General features: G+C 44.1%; 1 protein-coding gene across 1 annotated transcript in view; it reads left to right on the top strand.

The window, feature by feature from the left end:
- The first annotated feature begins 8176 nt into the window (after positions 1-8176).
- The window catches only part of LOC121859013, a 41158-nt gene continuing 27371 nt past the window's right edge, over positions 8177-21963 (top strand). The window contains exon 1 of the mRNA XM_042355681.1: positions 8177-9651. Within this exon, the coding sequence (XP_042211615.1) occupies positions 9121-9651 (531 nt within the window). The 5' untranslated portion in view covers positions 8177-9120. The remainder of the gene's footprint in view (positions 9652-21963) is intronic.

The raw sequence follows: 21963 nt of genomic DNA, 5'->3' as shown, positions 1-21963 counted from the left end.
AGGGAAGGAAGGGAGAGAAGGAGGAAGGAAAAGGAGGAGGAGGATGATGGAGTAAAGGTACATGTTATTCTTTGATATTAATAATGACTTGCAGTGTGTGTGTGTGTGTGTGTGTGTGTGTGTGTGTGTGTATGTGTGTGTGTGTGTGTGTGTGTCCAGACTTACTAATGGCGTTATACTAAAGTTAACCTCACCTAACCTAACCTAGTGTGTATGAGTGTAGTAGAGGGTGTAAGCCCTGTGTAGTGAGCCGCTCTCACTGAAACAGACTCGAGCTTTATTAATGTGTGTGTGTGTGTGTGTGTGTGTGTGTGGAGGGGGGGGGTAATATGCATATATGTATATATACGCACACATGCATATTCACATGCATACATGTAAACGAAAAATCCATCTCACACGCACACACACACACAAACTTCCATTTAAAATTAATTTGTTGACAAACTTTGCCCATCCTAAATGGTCAACACCAGCCAAGAATTGTTGTCAGACGACTAAACAAATGAGAGAGTAATCTGACAGTCAGAGCAACATAAAATCCGGATTAATCCGAATTACAAACTGGATCCTACACGAACGAAGAATCAAATCAAAACATTCAAACTTTATCTTGTATTTTTTTTCAAATTGAAAAATTTGTTGATCAGACACACACAAAAAAACCAGATGAACGCTAAATCCCCCAACACAACGTACGAACTGACGGGGAAATTAAAAACAAAAACAAACTAAAACAACAAATATACGTTCAATAAATATTAAAAAAAAGAACACTCGGTAACTGGTGAATGAAGCTGCCACATTCCTGTTTCCATTACCGTATTGTGTGGTTACTTGTCACTGCTACTGTGGTATTTCTCTATTTCATCCGGTATTTGAGCCGGAGTGGGGATAGAATATACGCTTATCCTGACTATCCACTGAAAGGGGTGCGTCAAAAAGTATCCCAATTAAGAAGTACCGAGAAAAGTTTACCACCTTACTTAATTATTATTGACAAGCTGTGTAAAGTCTCTCTCTCTCTCTCTCTCTCTCTCTCTCTCTCTCTCTCTCTCTCTCTCTCTCTCATGGTACCTTCCTCTTTCTCAGACAATTAATCTACAAGGTCGTATGTTACGTAACTGGACGATCTCTGCCTCTCTCTCTCTCTCACCGTAGACTCCTCTGATCCTCACAGGACTCTACAACCTCAGAGTCGCCGACGTCTCCTCCTCCACCTCTCAGAACACCAAACAACACAGCAAGCAATATATAGACCGCAATAAATTATCCCACACAGTAAACAATATCCCTCAGAGAGAGAGTCTATTATCCTCGTCAATTTTATAAGGTATAAATATTGTTAAAATGTATAGGGCAAATAGTTACAGATAAGGGTCACTACTGTGTGTGTGTGAACAAGTAATGACATAAATGATTATTGTACTGTATTACACTCGAGTGAGGTGTTAGTTCGTGTTGGATGGTGCTTGTGGTGACCGTGACCTTTTGACCTTATTCAACCCCACAACACAGTAACAGTAGTAGCTCATGAGGGTGTTGAAGGTTCCAAGTGTTCCCTGAAGAAGGCAGTGATGGGTAGGGAAACACCGGGTAACACCGAAGTCCATTTATTAACGGATAGGAGAAATACAAGTGGTGACTAGCGTGTGCCATGCACGGCCCACAGTCAGACTGAGACTGCCTTGCCATATGGCAGCCTCGGGGCAATGTTGCCACATAACACGTGCAGTGTTGCCACGTGATTACATATATAAATGCTACTCGGCGCAGTAGCTTAGATACATAACCTACAGGTGTCAAGATAGAGATATTAATAAATGTCAAGAGAGAAAATGATATGTCTTCCCGTTTTCTATATTGTGCTGTAGGTATGTCTTCCCGTTTTCTATAATGTGATGTAGGGATGTCTTCCCATTTTCTATAATGTGCCATCGGTATGTCTTCCCGTTTTCTATAATGTGCTGTAGGTATGTCTTCCCGTTTTCTATAATGTGCTGTAGGTATGTCTTCCCGTTTTCTATAATGTGATGTAGGGATGTCTTCCCATTTTCTATAATGTGCCATCGGTATGTCCTCCCGTTTTCTATAATGTGCTGTGGGTATGTCTTCACGTTTTCTATAATGTGCTGTAGGTAAACAATGTCACGTGATCACAGTGGCGAGAGGAGCAAAAAAAAAAAAAATAAGAGAAATAACAATGAATAATAAAGTCCTCGCCTTCTCTTACATCATCCTTATAAAAACAAAAATATCGAGATTAATAAACAAAGATGAACCAAGACTATACAGTACAGTACATTATCACCTCGTGCTTCAGGGTGTAAGGTAACTTATATTTATGAGGAGCTCCGAGTAAGAAGTAAACAAGAGACAAAAAATGTAAGGAAACTATCACACACACACACACACACACACACACATACATAGAGAATAATTACGGCCACCACGACAGCACAGCGACACTCTCCAATCAAGAATATTCCCACACAAAGGATATTTACTCGGCAGGTCTTCTTCAAAATTGTCAAAGGGTATTTGTAAGTATTCACTGAGCTGTGAACGAGAACCCAGCCATAACAACCATGAATATTGAACGCTGGGAGACTTGTGGACACAGCCAACGATGCTCGCGGTAAATTGTTAAGACCAGAGCTAACAACGACGGTGTCCAATATTCCTCGTCGTCCGCTCCAACACCCTGCTGTTAGTACCTGGACCAACACAGCCACATTAAAAGTTACGACGGCTCTGAGAATTCCTCCCTCAACTATGTACAAACGGCGGGGCAGATTGTACCAATAATTTCCCAGGTTATACACGACTTATGAACGGACGGTCAGGTATATTTTCCCGATATTCCGCACAACCCAGAGTTGCTTTATACAATACGGTGTTGGCTCGGCGTACTGGATACCTGGTGACTCTTATAACTCAGGAAACACACTCTAGAGTTCGGCCCCAGTGATGGTAAGGCATACAGATATGAGAGAGAGAGAGAGAGAGAGAGAGAGAGAGAGAGAGAGAGAGAGAGAGAGAGACCAACGGCCTAAGTTGTCATGACATCGGCAGGATCCTTCATAACAAGACACCTGACGCCTGGCTAACCAGAGACTCCACTAACACATTGGCGGTTCGGGTGGGCGGGATTTTGGGCTGAGTGAGTGGGCGGGGTGGGTGGATGTATGTGCAGGTTGTTGGGTGGGTAGATGAGTGAGCGGGGTTGTTACATGGGCGGGTATGGGGTTTATCTGATGGCCGGACATGGATGGGAATGTTTGGTAAGGGAGAGGTTCTTGGTTCTACTTCAGTCAACAGGCACTACTAAGTTTATACAGCTGTGAATCGAGGGGCGGAGGGGGTGGGGGGGGCATAGTGAGGATAGCTACTGCAGTCTACCGTGTGTGTGTGTGTGTCAGGTGGTAAAGGTGGCGGTAATCGTAGTAACTATACACATGCAACACCCTCGCATTGTACACCCTGTAACAGTGTCAACAATGCCCTCGACAAGCAACGATTACCGAGACATTTCTATACACGCTGGGAAAAAAAACAAGTAAAACAAGGGAAGTAATTAATGAGACAAATAACTGTTACCTGTGTTGTGTATATAGTTAAACTGTTATAGTGTTTTGTTCATCCTGGGAAAAGTATCAAATGGTGGCAGGAAGTATCGAGTAAAATGTATTCTTAAACCTGAAAGCGATACGGTTACCAAATGTGATCGAGAAGTCATTTTTATGGGATAGAATGCCACTTAAACACGATGTAAGTCGACTAAAATGATAGTAATTTCTAAGGATTTTAATACACTTTAGAATGAGATCCAGAACGAGGTATTTGAATCTCTCTTTAAGAATGAAAAAATAGTCTTTAATACCTTTACCGAAATCTTCTGATATGAGAGTAATTTTTTTCAAACATTGACGTCTTATGAAACTGATCCAAGATACACGACCCCTCACACCCTGTCCATTCCCATAAACAAACAGCTGTATAAAACTCAATGATTCTTTTTATTCCCCTATCATAGGAAGAGGGAGACAATATTGCTCTGTCTGTCTGTCTGTGTCTGTCTGTCTGAACGTAAAACCGGTTATAGGTACTTGGCAGATACTAGTGCGTGGGTGAGAGCGCTATACTGTCTAATACGTATAGGGGAATATTGAATCGACTCTCTCTCTCTCTCTCTCTCTCTCTCTCTCTCTCTCTCTCTCTCACACACACACACACTTCTTGTTGTCTTGGCGAAAAAAAGAAAGTTGTTTAGGGAACGAAAACTTTCACACTTCTCTATCTCTCTCTTGTGTCTCGCTGGTTCCAACTTTCTTTTCTCCTTGTCTCTTTTCTCTTTTATCTCTCTTTCGGTGACCTCTTTAACTCCGCTTTCATTCTACCTCCAGACCTCTCTCTCTCTCTCTCTCTCTCTCTCTCTCTCTCTCTCTCTCTCTCTCTCTCTCTCTCTCCCTTTGTTTTCACGACGGAATGAGGACGCGGAAGGAGGGGGAAGGGGGGGACAGGAATAAAGATGGAGGAGGTGAGGAAAAGAAGGTGGGAGGAGGAAAGATGAGAGAGGAAGAGAAGAGAAAGTGCATGGGAACAAAGAGAAGAAAGTAGGATGAGAGAAGGAGGTAGAGAAGAGGAATTGGAGGGATGTGAAAGAGGAAGGGGAGGGATGGACAAGAGGAAGGGAAGAAATGGGGAAGAAGAAGGAGAGAAAAGGGTAAAAGGAGGGGGAATATGGTAGAACGGGAGAAAATGGGGAAGAAAGGGAGGGCAAATAGGGACGAGGAAGAAGAAGACGGGGTAGGAATGGCAGGTCCAACTCGTAGATAGTGAACCGTGTTAGGTACAATGATTATAGAGTAAGAAACTTTTCCAATTTCCCCTAAACAGCTTCAAGATGGCCAACAACCTCTCCACAGATGGCCGACTCCTCCCCTAAGCCACTTCCCTCACCATTTCACCACCACCTACTTCAGTTCTATCGATATCCACCGGTTAGGGAATTTTATTATTTGGCCGGATACCGAATTTGGCGGATAGTTTAACAAAAATCCGGCGCTGACACGATCATTCACCTCTCAGTTCAGATTCTTAAGGTTAAGTTCTGCAGCAGCCATCTGTGTTACCTGTGTGGCTTAGCATTCTCTCTCCCCCTCCATAAATTACCCTAACACTAAATAAATTATCTTAGACTAATTACAATTTATATATACTTTAATCTTTATATAAATCCTAGGTATTTTTCAAGTTTATATAGAGTTAATTATCTGCCAAAGACAAATTTTTGGCATCAAGTCACTAAAATTGTTTTGTTTGGGTCAGGTCGTTGGCTCATGAAGACGGCTGGTGTGTCACGGTGGTGTTCGCTTCAACAATGGTGTCTTCATGGACATTTATTTTTCAGTTAAACGCCACAAAAAGCTCTTAAACAATAACCACTATAACCAAACCTAACCTAACCAACCTAACCTATAGAGATAACATTTAAACAGACATTATCCTGAGAGCGGTAGCGTCCAACAACTCAGCAATACCGAGAACTATTGAGACGTAGTTATTTATAAGCCGCCAGAAGGTTCCTGAGCAGTAGGCTGAAGATAAACATAGAACAGCAGTGGGAGAGGTTGTTTACTGCGCAGTGAGTGAGCAGAGGACCAAGACTGTGTTGTTCTAGTGGTGAGGAAAGCCATCTAACCGTACAGCAAACACATGGCGGTCAAAACAGCTTTCCTGACTGAGGCTACCGTAACTAGACACGTTCTCTTAACACCCCGTCACCGTGAGGATATTAACACCGTCACCGTGAGGATATTAACACCGTCACCGTGAGGATATTAACACCGTCACCGTGAGGATATTAACATCGTCACTGTGAGGATATTAACACCGTCACTGTGAGGATATTAACACCGTCACCGTGAGGATATTAACACCGTCACCGTGAGGATATTAACACCGTCACCGTGAGGATATTAACACCGTCACCGTGAGGATATTAACACCGTCACCGTGAGGATATTAACACCGTCACCGTGAGGATATTAACACCGTCACCGTGAGGATATTAACACCGTCACCGTGCACCCTCTGTTTTGGCAAGTCAGTAACCCGCTGCCCTCCTTCCCCTACCCTACACGTTGACACTCTGGTTTTGATTACAAAGCCAAGAGCTCACAAATATCTAGCGCTATCATCAACTGCTTGAATCTCTCTCACTCCCCCTCCCCCCTTCACCTCCTCCCACTGGGATACTCCGTCAAACACCAATCATAAACAGTGTAAAGATTGATGATCAAGCCAAGACTAATATAAAAGTAACAACGTCAATACTAAAATAAACGCAGAGAATAAACAACAGTATAGCTTAGCCGGGCGGACACCGGACTCATCTCACCTTCGCTAACCGTGTCAGTGAATCCTGCCAACGACACGTGGGACTGAAGCCACCAACGACACGTGGGGCTGAGGACATCATGTGAGAGGTGAGAAGTTAGTTCATGTTCTTCTCACGTCGGTACAAGTGAGGTCCCACAACAGCTTACGTCACAACTTTGTTTACTGTGAAGGCAGATAATAAATTCCTGGACGACACACACACACACACACACACACACACACACACACACACACACACACACACACACACACACATACAAATATAATCTAAGGCAAAGATCCCGTACGACTTGAGACCTTCCCCAATGTTATAACTAGTGATTCAAATTATTGTCAACTGGATCATAAATTTTCCAATATATCAAACAAGAAGAGACACAAAGGCACTAGAGATCAAGTAGAGTCCTTCTCGAGGGATTGTTGTGTGTGTGTGTGTGTGTGTGTGTGTGTGTGTGTGCCCTCTTCCAACAACAGGATAACCACAGCACGATGAACCCCTCATTAGAACATGTGGCAAGGGACAAGTTGATAATCAGGATATATACAAGACCCATAGGAAGATTGGTGTTGGATCTTTTCAACCTGTTAATGAGACGAGGAGGAGAGCTGTCTTGCCTCGGGAACTCCTCTATAATGCGAAACACCTTTGATCGTCCGCTCTTACCCTCCTCCCCCCCAAAAAAAAGTTTCACTGCTAATTGGCGAGAGAAGACGCGTAGGAGGCGCCCCATTCACTCGATTTTGCGGCCACTCAGAGTTTTTAACGACGGAGATTTAAAGGGTCAGAGCCACGTTAAGTGTGTGTGTGTGTGTGTGTGTGTGTGTGTGTGTGTGTGTGTGTGTACATATATTTTACACGCACTTTACATATAGTCAACATATGTATACTTGGAGTATACTTCTGGGCTAGAGAGAAAAACGTACATAAACTTGATCACACGTCGTTGTATATATGTGGCCGCAGTTCCTCGTCGTCATCGCCTTCAGCTCGTCTCTCCAACAACTACTCCGATGGGGGACTTCAGGCAAACATCACTAAAGCGGGGTTAATGTGACCCCAGTCCCGATAAATGGCATGGGTCAAGGGTCTCTCTAGAGCATCACCATAGCGGGGTCAACCAAGCCTTCGTCTGGACTTGGTTGGTTTTTCGGGTGATGAATCACAGTAAACCTCGGGTGAAGAATGACTCCCGCCTCTTGATCACCAGCTGAAGCGACACTAGTCTTAGACCTGGTAAAGAGCAGAAAGACGGAGGAAGGAGGAGGGACGAACGGAGGGGAATTTACCCACCGGAAATTCTTATTTCTCACTTTTCTCTGGTTTGTTGGGCACGACTTATGGTTTTTTTCACTCACTGTAAACAATGATGATAGAGTGAGCCTCAAGTCACAAAAACAGGGAGCTCCACGCTCACACCTCATAAGTTGTTGACAAACTTTTGGCGGAGGCGGAGAGTGGAGATGCGTGTGGCCCCCCTGCTGCTGCTGCTGTGGGCCTCGACGGCCAGAGGCAGGCCGGAAGAGCTCGTCATGTCGTGTGTTGCTCGCTAGCGTGTCGGAGGCAGGTAGTGGAGTGTGGTGGGCGAGGGGAGAGGGCGAGGGTGGAGGTGTTGTGTTTCCAGGTTTAGGTGGTGCGGTTGGAGAGGTGGAGGAAGTGGGAATCAGTGCCCGGCTGAGGGTTATTATCTAATCAACGGACGGGTAGAGGAGGAGGTGGGGTGAGGGAAGGGGGGGAGAGGAGGAGGGGACTTCAGAGGGCCGCTTCTATATCGGGTGCGGAGTGCACCAGCAGCAGCGGCCTCACTACCACCACCACCAGCCAGGCCTCTCACCTCTCCTCCCTCCTCCTCCTCCATCCCTGCTGCCGCTGCTGCCTCTATGTCCCGGCCGTCATAAGTAACCAACCCGCAGCGCACCAACCACCCCAACCACCACCACCACACTCGCCACCACGCCGCGGGACAGGACGCACTCCTGGGTTCTTGGTTAGTCAGCGCGTCCACAGCCCGCCAGCCAAGCTGGCCACGTCGTGAATAAATAGTCGTTATATTATGTCATCCCACGCGACCCACATATGTTTATACATAACATAACCAAGTGATGTGTACTTAGTAAATGTACACATTTAAAGTGTTTTCGATGACTCCATGGTGCACCGGAATTTATTTCAGATTCTTTGCTGTGCACACAGACGCTGACCGTCACTTAGTGAGGACATCTGTAAAGAAATCTGTCACATGCTTGTAACACGACATGGACATGGAAAGTGAGAGAGAGTAACATTTGGATGACAGTTTGTATTTTATATAAGCGAGCAGGAGCAGCAAGAGCACGGGCGGCCCCAGTGTTGTGGGTGAGTGTGGAGGCTGGCAGTGAGTGGCCCCCGTTCCCACCAAGCGAATGAGGACATCCTATGGCAGGAGTGTACAGCCAGCCTCAACCATCACCTCCCCAAGCCCACTGCACCCGCCTCCTCCACCCTCCATCTAGGGCCTACATCTTCTGTTAGTCTGAGGTGAGGAAGGACGGGCGCCCAGTGCTTCAGTCGGGGGGAAACTGGACGACATATTATCAGGAAAGTGGAAATATCGAATGAGACCAAATTCTGTTGTAACAAAGACCATGCAGCGTTGAGAGTTGGTTTAGACCTTTAAATACCATCCAAGTGAGAACTGTGTCATTGATTTGTGAATCGGAGAATCTGCCCCCTGAGCTATGCGCGGGTCGACGGGCATTAGCGAGAGCGGGGCTCGCAGGCGAGTATGTATAGGGGTACTGGGGTTGCTGGACTCATTCTTGTCTATCTTCGTGATCGCGCCCCTGGTGGTGGGCTACTGGCGTGGCTGCTGGCAGCTCATGGATAAGTTCCTGCTGCCAGACAACAAGCAGTTGTCGGTGGTCACCTCGCTTACCATGGGTGTCGTCTCTGGACTGCTGTTCTGCCTGCTACAGCGTCCACTCGACACCCTCTGTGATCACTCCAGACGTCCCCGTCTGCACCTGTTTGTGTCACGGCTCTACACGTCGGTGTACTGTGTGTGCTGCGTCAACCACTGGCGGGGCGTGTGGGCGACTTGGGACCTGTACACTGGCATCTCATGGCAATCAGGTGCAACATCCATGGGCATCGGTCTCCTGACACTGGCCATCACCCGAGGCCTGAAGAACATCTTGGCCCCGCCCTTCATCGTTGTGACAGACCATCCTTCAGGATACTTCAACGTGCCCACTCTCTTCAGCGCCCAGGTAGGTCAGCCACCCTCTTCCGGTAATGCCATCTAGACCTGTAGTTCGCTTCTGGCCTCCTTGGGTGCCTCGTTTTTCTGATATATCACCACGTCGCTATGCTGCACGACTCCCACAGTAACGTTACCTTCACTGTTTCAGTCAAAGTTTTATCCCATCAGTCATGTCCACACTCATGTGGGTCAGTGACGTGTGCCCGGGCGGGCTAATCTCCGTATAAAGAAAAAATATAAAAGAGAATCTATGTGTCAAGAATGTATGGGTGACATTATAACAGATAAAAAAGATAAGACAGACTGATGATAACACGAAACTTATATGTAACTAAACTACATAACAAATTACCCTTAGTAAACAGAGAGAGAGAGAGAGAGAGAGAGAGAGAGAGAGAGAGAGAGAGAGAGAGAGAGAGAGAGAGAGAGAGAGAGAGAGAGAGTGTGATGATGTAGCAAGGAACACAGGTGATTTACCTTGATGATTTACTGATAATATGATGTCGTTAATCACCATCAGCTAAGGATCAACAGTGATTAGTTGAGTCACTTAAGAGTTAACACGATGATTGGTTGAGTCAGTTAAGAATTAACAATGATTGGTTGAGTCACTCAGGAGTTAACACGGTGATTCGTTGAGTCACTTAAGAATTAACAGTGATTGGTTGAGTCACTTAAGAGTTAACAGTGATTGGTTGAGTCACTTAAGAATTAACAGTGATTGATTGAGTCACTTGGAAGTTAACACATTGAGAGATAAGGGAGAGGGTGAAGGCAGGGGCGGATCCAGGAATATTAAAAGGGGGTCCAAGAAGTTGCGGGTGGAGGAACATGGCGAGCAAAGTGAGGCCATTTTGAAGCCCTGTACACTTAATATTAGGATATTCTGGAGCCACTAGTAATTAATTTTTACTATACAAAAACACCTGACTACAATACTGCATTAAATAAAAAGTATTGGAATTTTCTGATGAAAAAGGGGGGGTCGGATCCCCAAGACCCCCCCTGGATTCGCCCTTGGTGAGTGATTCATGGCGCCATCCGCTCACCCGTCACCAGCCCAAGGTTACCAAGATCACCAACCCAACACGTCACCAAGAGTTATTGGTATTCCCAGCCAGCCTTTTAAGCTCGGTGGCACCAGTCCGTCAGGTCTCCGTGGAGAGGTGGTCTTGGAAATGGATTTTAGAAGTTGTATTTAAGTTTCCTGAACCTTTATACTGATAATCACCTGTTATTGTATTATTATGGTTTTATTTGACACCAGTGATGTATAGATAAGATTACAGGTGATAAAACAACTGCAATAAAGTTATGCGTTGGTAATATAACGCAAAATTGTCTAATATTTACACACACTGCGTATTGCTTTCTGGAGTGATAACTGAGAACTACTTCTATGGCGAACACTAACTGTCAACACTGGTACGATAAATTACCCTTCAAACCCATTTTTATACACTGTCTTAATGTAAATAATGAAGACACTAATTTATATGATTGTCCTCGCAAGATTTACTCCCCGTTCCGCGTGGTAATGGAATTTTCACCCTTTTTCTGAGCCTTTACTTAACCTCACACATTAACCTCACAATTTAACCTCACACATTAACCTCACACTTTAAACGCATACATTAACCTCACAATTTAATCTCACCGTTCATAAAAACACATTTCCGACTAGTACATCAGAAACTCTTAATTTTTTCCTGTTTTCTTACCCGGACACCCAGCACTGGCACCCAGCACTGGTACTCAACACTGGCACTCACTGGCACTCACTGGCACTCAACACTGACAGAAAGTGACGGAGTGTGAATGCCTGGATTGATACCTGGTTGACATATACGTTAAGCCCAGTCTTTAAGAACACCCCATAAAGCGCAGATGACATCAACTGAACATTAGCTCCTCGATTAGGTGAGATTAGATTAAGGGAGATGAAGTAAGGTTAGATTAGGTTAGGTTGGTTAATCTTAAGGTGGGATTAGCTGGGGTGGTTAATCTTCAGGTGATCCTCGTACATGTGGCAGTATTAGGAAAGAGACGAGACTGGAACAGAGAAACAAACAGATTCTCTACTTACTGGATGATGGCGGTGGTTCGTTCTCTTGTCTCACCATCGTTCCTTCTCTTGTCTCACCATCGCTTCTTCTCTTGTCTCACCATCGCTTCTTCTCTTGTCTCACCATCTGGGAAAAAAAGAATAGTTATCGGAAGGAAAAACTCAGTAATTATTTTTTGAAGTAAACGTTAGCTGTAATTGTATTCATGAATTTGTAAAAATGTCTAAGCCACCACTTACGACGCGAGAGTTAGCAGAGGACGCTATATTTAACAGACCACAATGACTGTTTCGTTTAGTAATGGAATTTTAGACAAGCCGTCACTTCAGAAAAGTCATTCTTGTTTATATTATGTCTGTAGCAATGAGTGGTGGTGGCTGGGTTGGTAAGAGACGGGCGAAGGGAGGAGGAGGCGTAGGGAGATCGGGGTCATGCGATACGTTACGGAACAGCACAGGACAGGAATACCAATATGTAAGGAGGCGGGGAAGGCAAATTAGGTTATGTTAGATTTAGGTTAGGCTACGTTAGGTTAGGTTGGAAGTTAATTTGCGATTGAAATATAGAAAAGGTGTTTTATGTTTTCAATTTATCTTTTTAACCCAGAAACAACAGATTAGTTACAGGTGTGTAGGTACAGGTACAGGTGTGTGTGTGTGTGTGTGTGTGTGTGACCTACCGTTATGATAAGTAGGAATTAGGCTTAAACCTCATGGCTACGATGGCTTAGTCCCTAGAGTACGATGCCTTAATTCCTTGAGTACAATAACTTAACCCTTTGAGTATTGTGATTTAGCCGGTTGAGTTCAATGTCCGTTTAGTCAAAGTCACAAAGTCATCGTACTCAAAGGGCTAATTTACCGTACTCCAGGGATTAAGTTACAGTATTACAAGGGTTAAGATATTGTACTCAGTAGATTGAGCTATTGTACTCAAGGGTGAGGTCATCGTACTCAAGGTGCTAATAACCATAGAAGCATACAGTGAACCCAGAGAACCGGAAGTAGATAGGTAAGGATAGTGGACCGGAAGTAGATGGATGCGGATAGTGGACCCGAAGTAGATGGATACGGACAGTGGACCGGAAGTAGATGGATAAGGATACTTAACCTAACCTATCTTATAATCTCTGTGTCTTTATGTTTACCAAGAGAAAATGTTGGCGTTCGTAAATGCTTGAATAATACACACACACACACACACACACACACACACACACACACACACACACACACACACACACACACACACACACACACACACACACACACTCCAGCTTTCATCGACAGTGCTGGTTGAGTAAGGACACACACTATTTATTCCAACCCTCAAGCACTAGCAAGCACAGGTAGGCTTTTTTCCTCCTCATATTTTGGAGTTTGTATACACACTATTTCACCGGGGCTTTTGATCTCCTCCCCCTCCCTCCTCCTCCCTCCCTCTCCTGCTTCTACCTCACCCTCCCTTCCTATCCATTTCTCTAACCATTAACTAGCCCTTATCCATTCCCTAATCCTTTATCCATTTCTTATTCCTGTACCTAACCTCTTATATCCATTCACTAATCACTATCCACCCCTAGAGCTGTCACTATCCACCCCGAGCTGTCACTATCCCCCTAGAGCTGTCACTAGAGCTGTCACTATCCACCCCTAGAGCTGTCACTATCCACCTAGAGCTGTCACTATCCACCCCTAGAGATCCACCCCTAGAGCTGTCACTATCCACCCCCTAGAGCTGTCACTATCCACCCCCTAGAGCTGTCACTATCCACCCCCTAGAGCTGTCACTATCCACTCGCCGCTCTAGTAGGGGTTGTATACCTGGTACCTGACAGACTCATTTATTTTTTAATTATCTTGTCGATTTACCCAGCTGGTTGTGTGGTGGTGGTGGTTGTTGTTGTGTGGTGGTGGTTGTGTGGTGGTGGTGGTGGTGGTGGTGGTGATGGTGGTTGTTGTTGTTTGGTGGTGGTTGTTGTGTGGTGGTGGTTGTGTGGTGGTGGTTGTGGTGGTGGCATAGAACAGGAGGGATGATATCAAATACCAAAGAGACGCACAATGAGAGGACGGGAAGAATAGAGAAAATAAGATAAGAAAGAAGAGGAGGAACAGAAAGAGAGTAAGAAGAAGAAGAAGAAGTGAAGGAAAGGGAGTAAAAAGTGAATTACAATGCGAAGAAAAAGGGAGAAAGTGGAATAGAAAATATGGAGAAAGTATCATAGTTAGGAATAGGTTAGGTTAGGTTATGTTAGGATTAGGTTAGGTTAGGATTAGGTTTGGATTAGGTTAGGATTAGGTAATGTTAGGGTTAGGTTAGGTTAGGTTATGTTAGGATTAGGTTAGGTTATGTTAGGATTAGGTTAGGTTGAGAATATATAAATCAACACATCTGAACACTTTCTATACCCTGTCTAGCTTGTGGGGGCAGAGGGGAGGAGGGGGGAGAAGAGGGGAGGAGGGGAGAAGAGGGGAGAGGAGGGGGGAGAGGACAGGGAGAGGACAGTATCATACAGGTGGTGATTTAACCTATGACAGTACAGGTAGCGCCAAGTAATACCTTCAGGTAGAACACAGGTAGGTCGAGTTAATCAACACTACCGAGGCAACAAGGAACACCTACACACCTCCGTCTGCCTCGAGTCACCACAACCACATAATCTCACTACCACAACCACATAATCTCACTACCAAAACCACATAATCTCACTACCACAACCACACAATCTCACAACCACATAATCTCACTACCACAACCACATAATCTCACTACCACATCCACAAAATCTCACTACCACAACCACATAATCTCACTACCACAACCACATAATCTCACAACCACATAATCTCACCACTAAAAACCACATAATCTCACCACCACAACCACATAATCTCACTACCACAACCACCTCACCACCACAACCACATAATCTCACAACCCACATAATCTCACTACCAAAACCACATAACTCACACACAACCACACAATCTCACTACCACAACCACACAACCTCACTACACTAACTCACCACCACAACCACACTCACTACCACAACCACACAACTCACGATCACAACCATATAACTCACTACCACAACCACATAATCTCACTACCACAACCACACAATCTCACTACCACAACCACACAATCTCACGATCACAACCATATAATCTCACTACCACAACCACATAATCTCACTACCACAACCACATAATCTCACTACCACAACCACACAATCTCACTACCACAACCACACAATCTCACGATCACAACCATATAATCTCACTACCACAACCACACAATCTCACTACCACAACCACACATGAATAGAAACACTCAATCCCAACTGCCATCACAAAGCCGCTTTAGCTGTGTAAATCCAGACGGGCGCTGTGCTGTGTGCAAGATTGCTGTCTGCATACACGCCAGGGGTCTGTCTGTCTGTCTGTCTGTGCCATTCGCCGCCCTTAGGGACCAGACAGCGGTGAGTGGTGGAGTGTTCACCTGGCTGCCTCACAATCTGCTACGTTATCGCCCCAATTATTTCTGTGACAAGATTTGTATTTTTTCCCCAGCGTGAAAATAATTACCAATACAATTCAAATGACTTTACCTAACCTAACCTAACCTAACCTAACCTAACGTAACCTAACCTAACCTAACGTAACCTAACCTAACCTAACGTAACCTAACCTAACCCTAACCTACGTGAACTCATGTCAAGGAGACCTCAGTAACCTAACCTAACCTCCCACAGATCATCTCGGATTCAAGCAACGCGACACTGACTCGACTGACTCATTTAACCTCACGTGCATTAATCTATTTCTTAAGGTATTTTTATGAACAAGAACACAGCGGTATTACACAGGTATTACACAGGTATTACACAGGTATTACATGGCACAGAGCAGCGACACGTATTACACAGGTTTGACTAATTAAAGGAAAGAACTTTAGTCATTCGTCTGTTATACTTCTTAATCTTCAGGTGCGATAACGTTGGGGTCTAACCTAACCTGACCTAACCTAACCTGACCTGACCTGACCTGACCTGACCTGACCTGACCTGACCTGACCTAACCTAACCTAACCTAACCCCAAGATAGCGTTAAGGTGTTTAATCCTCCGGTGAAATAAGGTTAAATGTACAGTATTATCCTACGAAAGGTGTGATATCACCTCCGGGGCAATAAAGTGTCAATACAATCCCCCCAGTGGAGCTTTAGGGGCGAGGATCAGTCGTAAATACAATAGAAAAAGAGCCTTTCTCTCTACTGGGGAAAATATGTAAGTAATTTTGAGTTTCCGCTCGGTTTAATCATGAGTGGCGGAGAGAGAGAGAGAGAGAGAGAGAGAGAGAGAGAGAGAGAGAGAGAGAGAGGTGATGCAAGGGCAAGGAAGACGTAAAGAAATGGAATACGGCGGAGGAAGAAACGGAGAGGAGGAGGAGGAAGACAAGGAGGAAGACACGGGGAGGCAGAGGTGTGTGTGTGTGTGCCCAGCGGTCGATTTGTTATCGGATATTGAGTGATTTAAGCGTGGTTTATTTTTCTGTGGTTTTATCTAGGAGGAAGGGGGATGGAAGGGGTAGTGTGGAGGAGGGTGAGGGAAGGGGTAGTGTGGAGGAGGGTGAGGGAAGGGGTAGTGTGGAGGAGGGTGAGGGGGAAAGTGTGGTGGAGGAGGGGGGGGGGAGGGAGGAGGAGGGGGAAGGGGTGTGGGGTGGAGGGGAGGGGTGAGGGAAGGGGTAGTGGGGAGGAGGAGGGGGAAGGGGTGTGGAGGAGGGAGGTGAGGGAATGGTTGTGTGGAGGAGGGTGAGGAAGGGGTAGTGTGGTGGAGGGTGAGGGAAGGGGTAGTGTGGAGGAGGGAGGGGGAGGGAATGGTTGTGTGGAGGAGGGTGAGGGAAGGGTGTGTGGTGGAGGGTGAGGGAAGGGGTAGTGTGGGAGGGAGGGTGAGGGAAGGGGTAGTGGGAGGAGGGGAGGGGGTTGGGAGGGAGGAGGGAGTGGGAGGAGGGAGGGTGAGGGAAGGTGTGGTGGAGGGGTGGAGGGAAGGGGTAGTGGAGGAGGGAGGGGGGAGAGAATGGTTGTGTGGGAGGGGTGAGGGAAGGGGGTGTGGTGGAGGGTGGGGAAGGGGTGTGGAGGAGAGAGGGGAGGGAATGGTTGTGTGGAGGGAGGGTGAGGGAAGGGGTGTGTGGAGGAGGGTGAGGGAAGGGGTGTGGAGGGAGGGAGGGGAGGGAATGGTTGTGTGAGGGGAGGGGAGGGAGGGGGGGAAGGGGTAGTGTGGAGGAGGGAGGGGGAGGGAATGGTTGTGTGGAGGAGGGTGAGGGAAGGGGTAGTGGGAGGAGGGTTAGGGAAGGGGTAGGTGTGGGAGGGAGGGGAGGGAATGGTTGTGTGGAGGAGGGTGAGGAAGGGGTAGTGTGGAGGAGGTGAGGGAAGGGTGGAGGAGGAGGGGGAGGAATGGTTGTGTGGAGGGAGGGTGAGGGAAGGGTAGTGTGGAGGAGGGTGGGTGAGGGAGGGATAGCAAAATGGCCAGGGTAAAAGGGAGAATAAGTTGTATCTCGACTCTATATTACACACACACACACACACACACACACACACACCACGGTTTTGAAAAGATAAATTCCAAAGTATGAAAAAAAAAAATCACTACCTGTTTTATTTCAATACTTATCTTCCCAAACGACAACTGAAGTTAACCGTGTAACCAGATATTTCCAGCTGTATTAATTGATAACTCGTGGGATTTTCTTTTTCACCCGCGATTTAATCCAGACTGGAATAAATTGGAAGAGAGGGGGACTTGGGGGGGAGGGGGGACTGGTGGGTGCTGGAGGGAGACTGGGGTGAGAGCTCCAGTACATAGGTCAATCTGGTTAATTTATAAATCGTGTATTCTAATTTCTGAGTTACAATCTGGGCTGAATTAAAATAGTCAGTTGTTTGTTTTTTCCAGTGTCCGCGTTTTAATCTTAGTTGGAATAAATTCACCAGGTTTCAGTGGAGTGTTTAGTTAATTTATAAAATGTATTCTAATAATCACAATAATAACATAATAAAAATGAAAATAACACTAATAATAATGAAAACACTACTACTACTACTACTACTACTACTACTAATAATAATAATAATAATAATAATAATAATAATAATAATAAAAGTTTTCCAATTATAATTCAAATGTTTGATACCTTAACACACGTTCATTTACGATACATATAAAAGGTAATATTTATGATGATCCTACTCCCAGCTGTGCCTTGATCCCTAGCCGATAAGATAGGGGCCACAACACCTCCCCAACACACAGTACTATCCCAACACACAGTACTATCCCCAACACACCTCCCCAACACACAGTACTATCCCAACACACAGTACCTCCCCAACACAGTACCTCCCCAACACAGTACTATCCCCAACACACAGTACTATCCCCAACACACAGTACTATCCCAACACACAGTACTATCCCCAACACACAGTACTATCCCCACCACAGTACCTCCCCAACACACAGTACTATCCCCAACACAGTACCTCCCCAACACACAGTACTATCTCCAACACAGTACCTCCCCAACACAGTACCTCCCAACACAACAAGGCGATAAAACAGTACAACGAAGAAGTAGGGTAAAAGTACCAATTCTGCCATTTCCTTATAAACTGGCTATAACAAGAACACCTCACCTTAATTTAGTGTAGGGATTAGTAGAATCAAACCTGGAATTAGTGTATCAATTAGGCCTGTCTAGTCCTGAGCAAACTCTATGTCTGTCTGTGTCACAATACTAAACTGAATATCATAGTCCGGGATTAAAGAAAACGCAACTCATCCCCAAAAAAAACAAAGAAAATGGGAAATACTGAGATAAAAATATTGACCGTAACTTTTAAATAAGAATAAAAACAACAAAAAGTAAAGAAAATAATAAAGTAAAAAAAAAGTATAGGACACAACATCAGTGAAATGAGAAGTAGGTACAAAAATTTGCTCATTATTAAAAAATGCCAAAACACACACACACATTCCACTGTAAAAAGATAGAAAACAGAAGAGGAGGAATAATGAGTTTAAAAAATGCGAGCACAGCCGTGGATGATGTGATATGTTGTGTTGTGTTGTGTCGTGTTGGTGGCACGCGCTGTGAGCTCCCAAGGGTGAAATGTGGTTTGGGAGGTGAGGTTTAGATTAGGTGTGGATTTGTGTGGAGTGATACTATGTGGAAAGAAACTGGTTGTTTAGGCCGTCAAGACCCGACTATTCAACGGCCTGAAAACCATACGGCCAACGACCAGTGTACACATAATAATAATAATAATAATAATAATAATAATAATAATAATAATAATAATAATAATAATAATAATATCCAGTAAGTGTGCGTGTCATTGCCAACTGTTGACACCATTATCCATGCTCTTGCGGAGGAAGGTAAGATTTAGAAGTACTTTTCTCGGGGTGAATGCAGCATGCAACGCGCAGCTGTGCCTACTCACAACCATTCTGTCAGACAAGACGTGACCAGAATCTAAAGACTGTTATTGAAGTGTAAAGATCAGCCATTGTAAGAGTGATGTCCTCCAGAGAGCGACTTCAGAGACTGTGCCTGATAGCCTACCAAACCCCTTCAACCTTACAAGAGCTGCTGACAGACAGACACAGGGCAAGAGACCACAAGATCCAACAGGCCTCACTTTTGACCACAACACAGAAGACACTAAAGAACGCCAAGACTCGGCACTGTGATGGAACCTTTGATATTGTGATGCCACCATTTACTCAGTTGTTACTCAATTCACGTCTTTGTGAAAGGCGAAGATGGTGACCAAGTGAAACAGGTCCCACTCATGTTAACCCTAATGAGCAGATAAAGGGGAGCGTAACAACAAGAAGGTCGTGAAGGTTATCTGGTGGTAGAAATTGAGGCGGGTCGGTACAAGCACTACACAGCGGGTTTTAATGCATTACCATCAAGGGATACAGCTTCTACTGTCGACAACCAGTTTGGAGGAAGGCAAATTCGCTTGGCCTTCGAGTGCCTGCAGCCCTTACATCAAGGAGGTACTTGTGCTCTGTTATCTTCCGTGTTCGAGGATGACCGGCCCTACGAACTTGCCACAGTTTCACCCTGACAAGGAATCGATCCCGGGTCCACTAGCTTGCGAGGCGAGCATGCTGACCATTACACCTCAGGTCGCCACAAAGCTAACCGTTACACCACATGACACAGTACAATAGTGTGTGAAATATATAAATATATCTATCTATATATATATATATATATATATATATATAAACGTTAAGTCATAATAATGAAGTATTTCTTGGTTTACCCTCAACAAGATTCACTCAAGGCATATAACCTATCATACGAAACTTTAAGAATATTACAAAAGTTGACTGACTCTCCCCACCTAAAAACTTTCCCATTGCCCTATTACAAACTATACTTCCTACAGTCTAAAGAAAAAATACCCTACCGGCCTACGTTTTTGGTTCGCTAACTTTTCTATATACAGTATTAAGGTTTCTGAGCTATCTATCTCGTCAGCTAATTTACTTGTATAATAGTTCTCAGTTTCCGTGTAAAAGTTTGTGAGCGATTTAGACTAGTTCCCCCCCTTACCTGGGTCTAATTTTTTTATAATTAAACCTACAGGAGAGAGAGAGAGAGAGAGAGAGAGAGAGAGAGAGAGAGAGATAATCACTACCTCCTTGTCTTAAGCAGGATCAAACAAACATTTAATCACATTGTATCCTCAACTCAACCACGAACACAACGTTAAGGAGAGCACACACAACACACACACACACACACACACACACACACACACACACACACACACACACACACACACACACACACACACACACACACACACACACATACGGTTGACACTTGATAGAATTCTGGGAGTTGCGTCATTGCTCACACCAAGAGGGTCGGATGGCAGCTATTAAGTTGAATTTAAGGCGATTGTCCTCTCCTCTCCCTTCCTTTCCCTTCCCTTCCCTTCTCTTCTCCTCTCCCCTCCTTCCCTTCCCTTCCATATCCTATCTTCTTCTCTCCTCTCTTTCATAGTGCACTTTGGAACGTAGTAGCGAAAGGAAAACAAGAGGAAATAACAATAACAGCAATAGTAAACAAAACACAGGATAATAAAACAAAAAATAAAAACAATAAACACTAAAGAAACAAAAAATAAAGTAACAGAATAAAGAAAACTTAAATAAATAATAAAATAAACAAGGAAAACTTAAACTATTGACTACAAGGTAAAAAAAATGACAAACGGGAATAAACTGTTATTAAAAAGAAACAAATGTAATAAAGGAGAAACAAGAGAAAAAATAAAAAAATAAATAAAAATCAACAAATAACATTCACACACTGAAACTGATATTATTTATTCTGAAAAAAAAAAGTTTAATAATTTTCTTGATTATTCATTTGTTAATTGAAAATCTATTTATGAAAAAAATACGACACAAAATAATAAAAGAAGATTAAATAAAAAATAAACATTTATTTTATTCATGGATCAAGTGGAGTGACACAAGAGCTGTTGAATGATGTTACAACGACTCTTGCCTGGATTAGAGAGAGCACATACGTTAAGGCATTATTTTTTTTACATAAGAAAAACCTAACTAAGTTTTTTCCCGTGGTTAAAGTGAGCTTCCCTTTCCTCTCAACATTAAAACTTTCTCAAACTATCTTTTTTTTTCTACTTTCATCTCGTCTGTCTTTCATCTCCACAATTTACCTGAAACCTTATATTTTTCTTATTAGTTTTTTTTATATTAATAGATGAGAGTGAGTGAGGGTGAGGGAGGGAGAGTGAAGGTGAAGTAGAGAGAGAGAGAGAGTCTAAAGGGAATGAAGGAAGGCAAGGCTCAACAACATAACAATAATAACATAACAAAATATAACACGGTGTTCAGTTAATACCTCAATTTTTGTTCTCGTTATTCGTGGAGTCATTACTGTTATTGTTGCTTTTATTATCGTTGTCATTATTATTGTTGTTGGTATTATTATTATTATTATTGTTGTTAATATTTGTAGCATTATTATCATCATTTTTAATATATTTAGTCTTCCTGGTGTCTAGGATAGGTTAGATTAGGGTTATTGCTGTTATTGTTATACATAATGTCACACCTTTGAACAACACACCTGTTCAGTATATAATAAGCTGACCTTACCTCGTTGGTTCTTATTATTATTCCAACATTAACTA

This window comes from Homarus americanus, unplaced genomic scaffold, assembly GCF_018991925.1.
Source record: "Homarus americanus isolate GMGI-L3 unplaced genomic scaffold, GMGI_Hamer_2.0 scaffold3139, whole genome shotgun sequence".
Taxonomy (NCBI): Eukaryota; Metazoa; Arthropoda; class Malacostraca; order Decapoda; family Nephropidae; genus Homarus; species Homarus americanus.
Note: the sequence above shows the minus strand (reverse complement) of the source record. Positions and strands in the feature narration are given on the sequence as shown.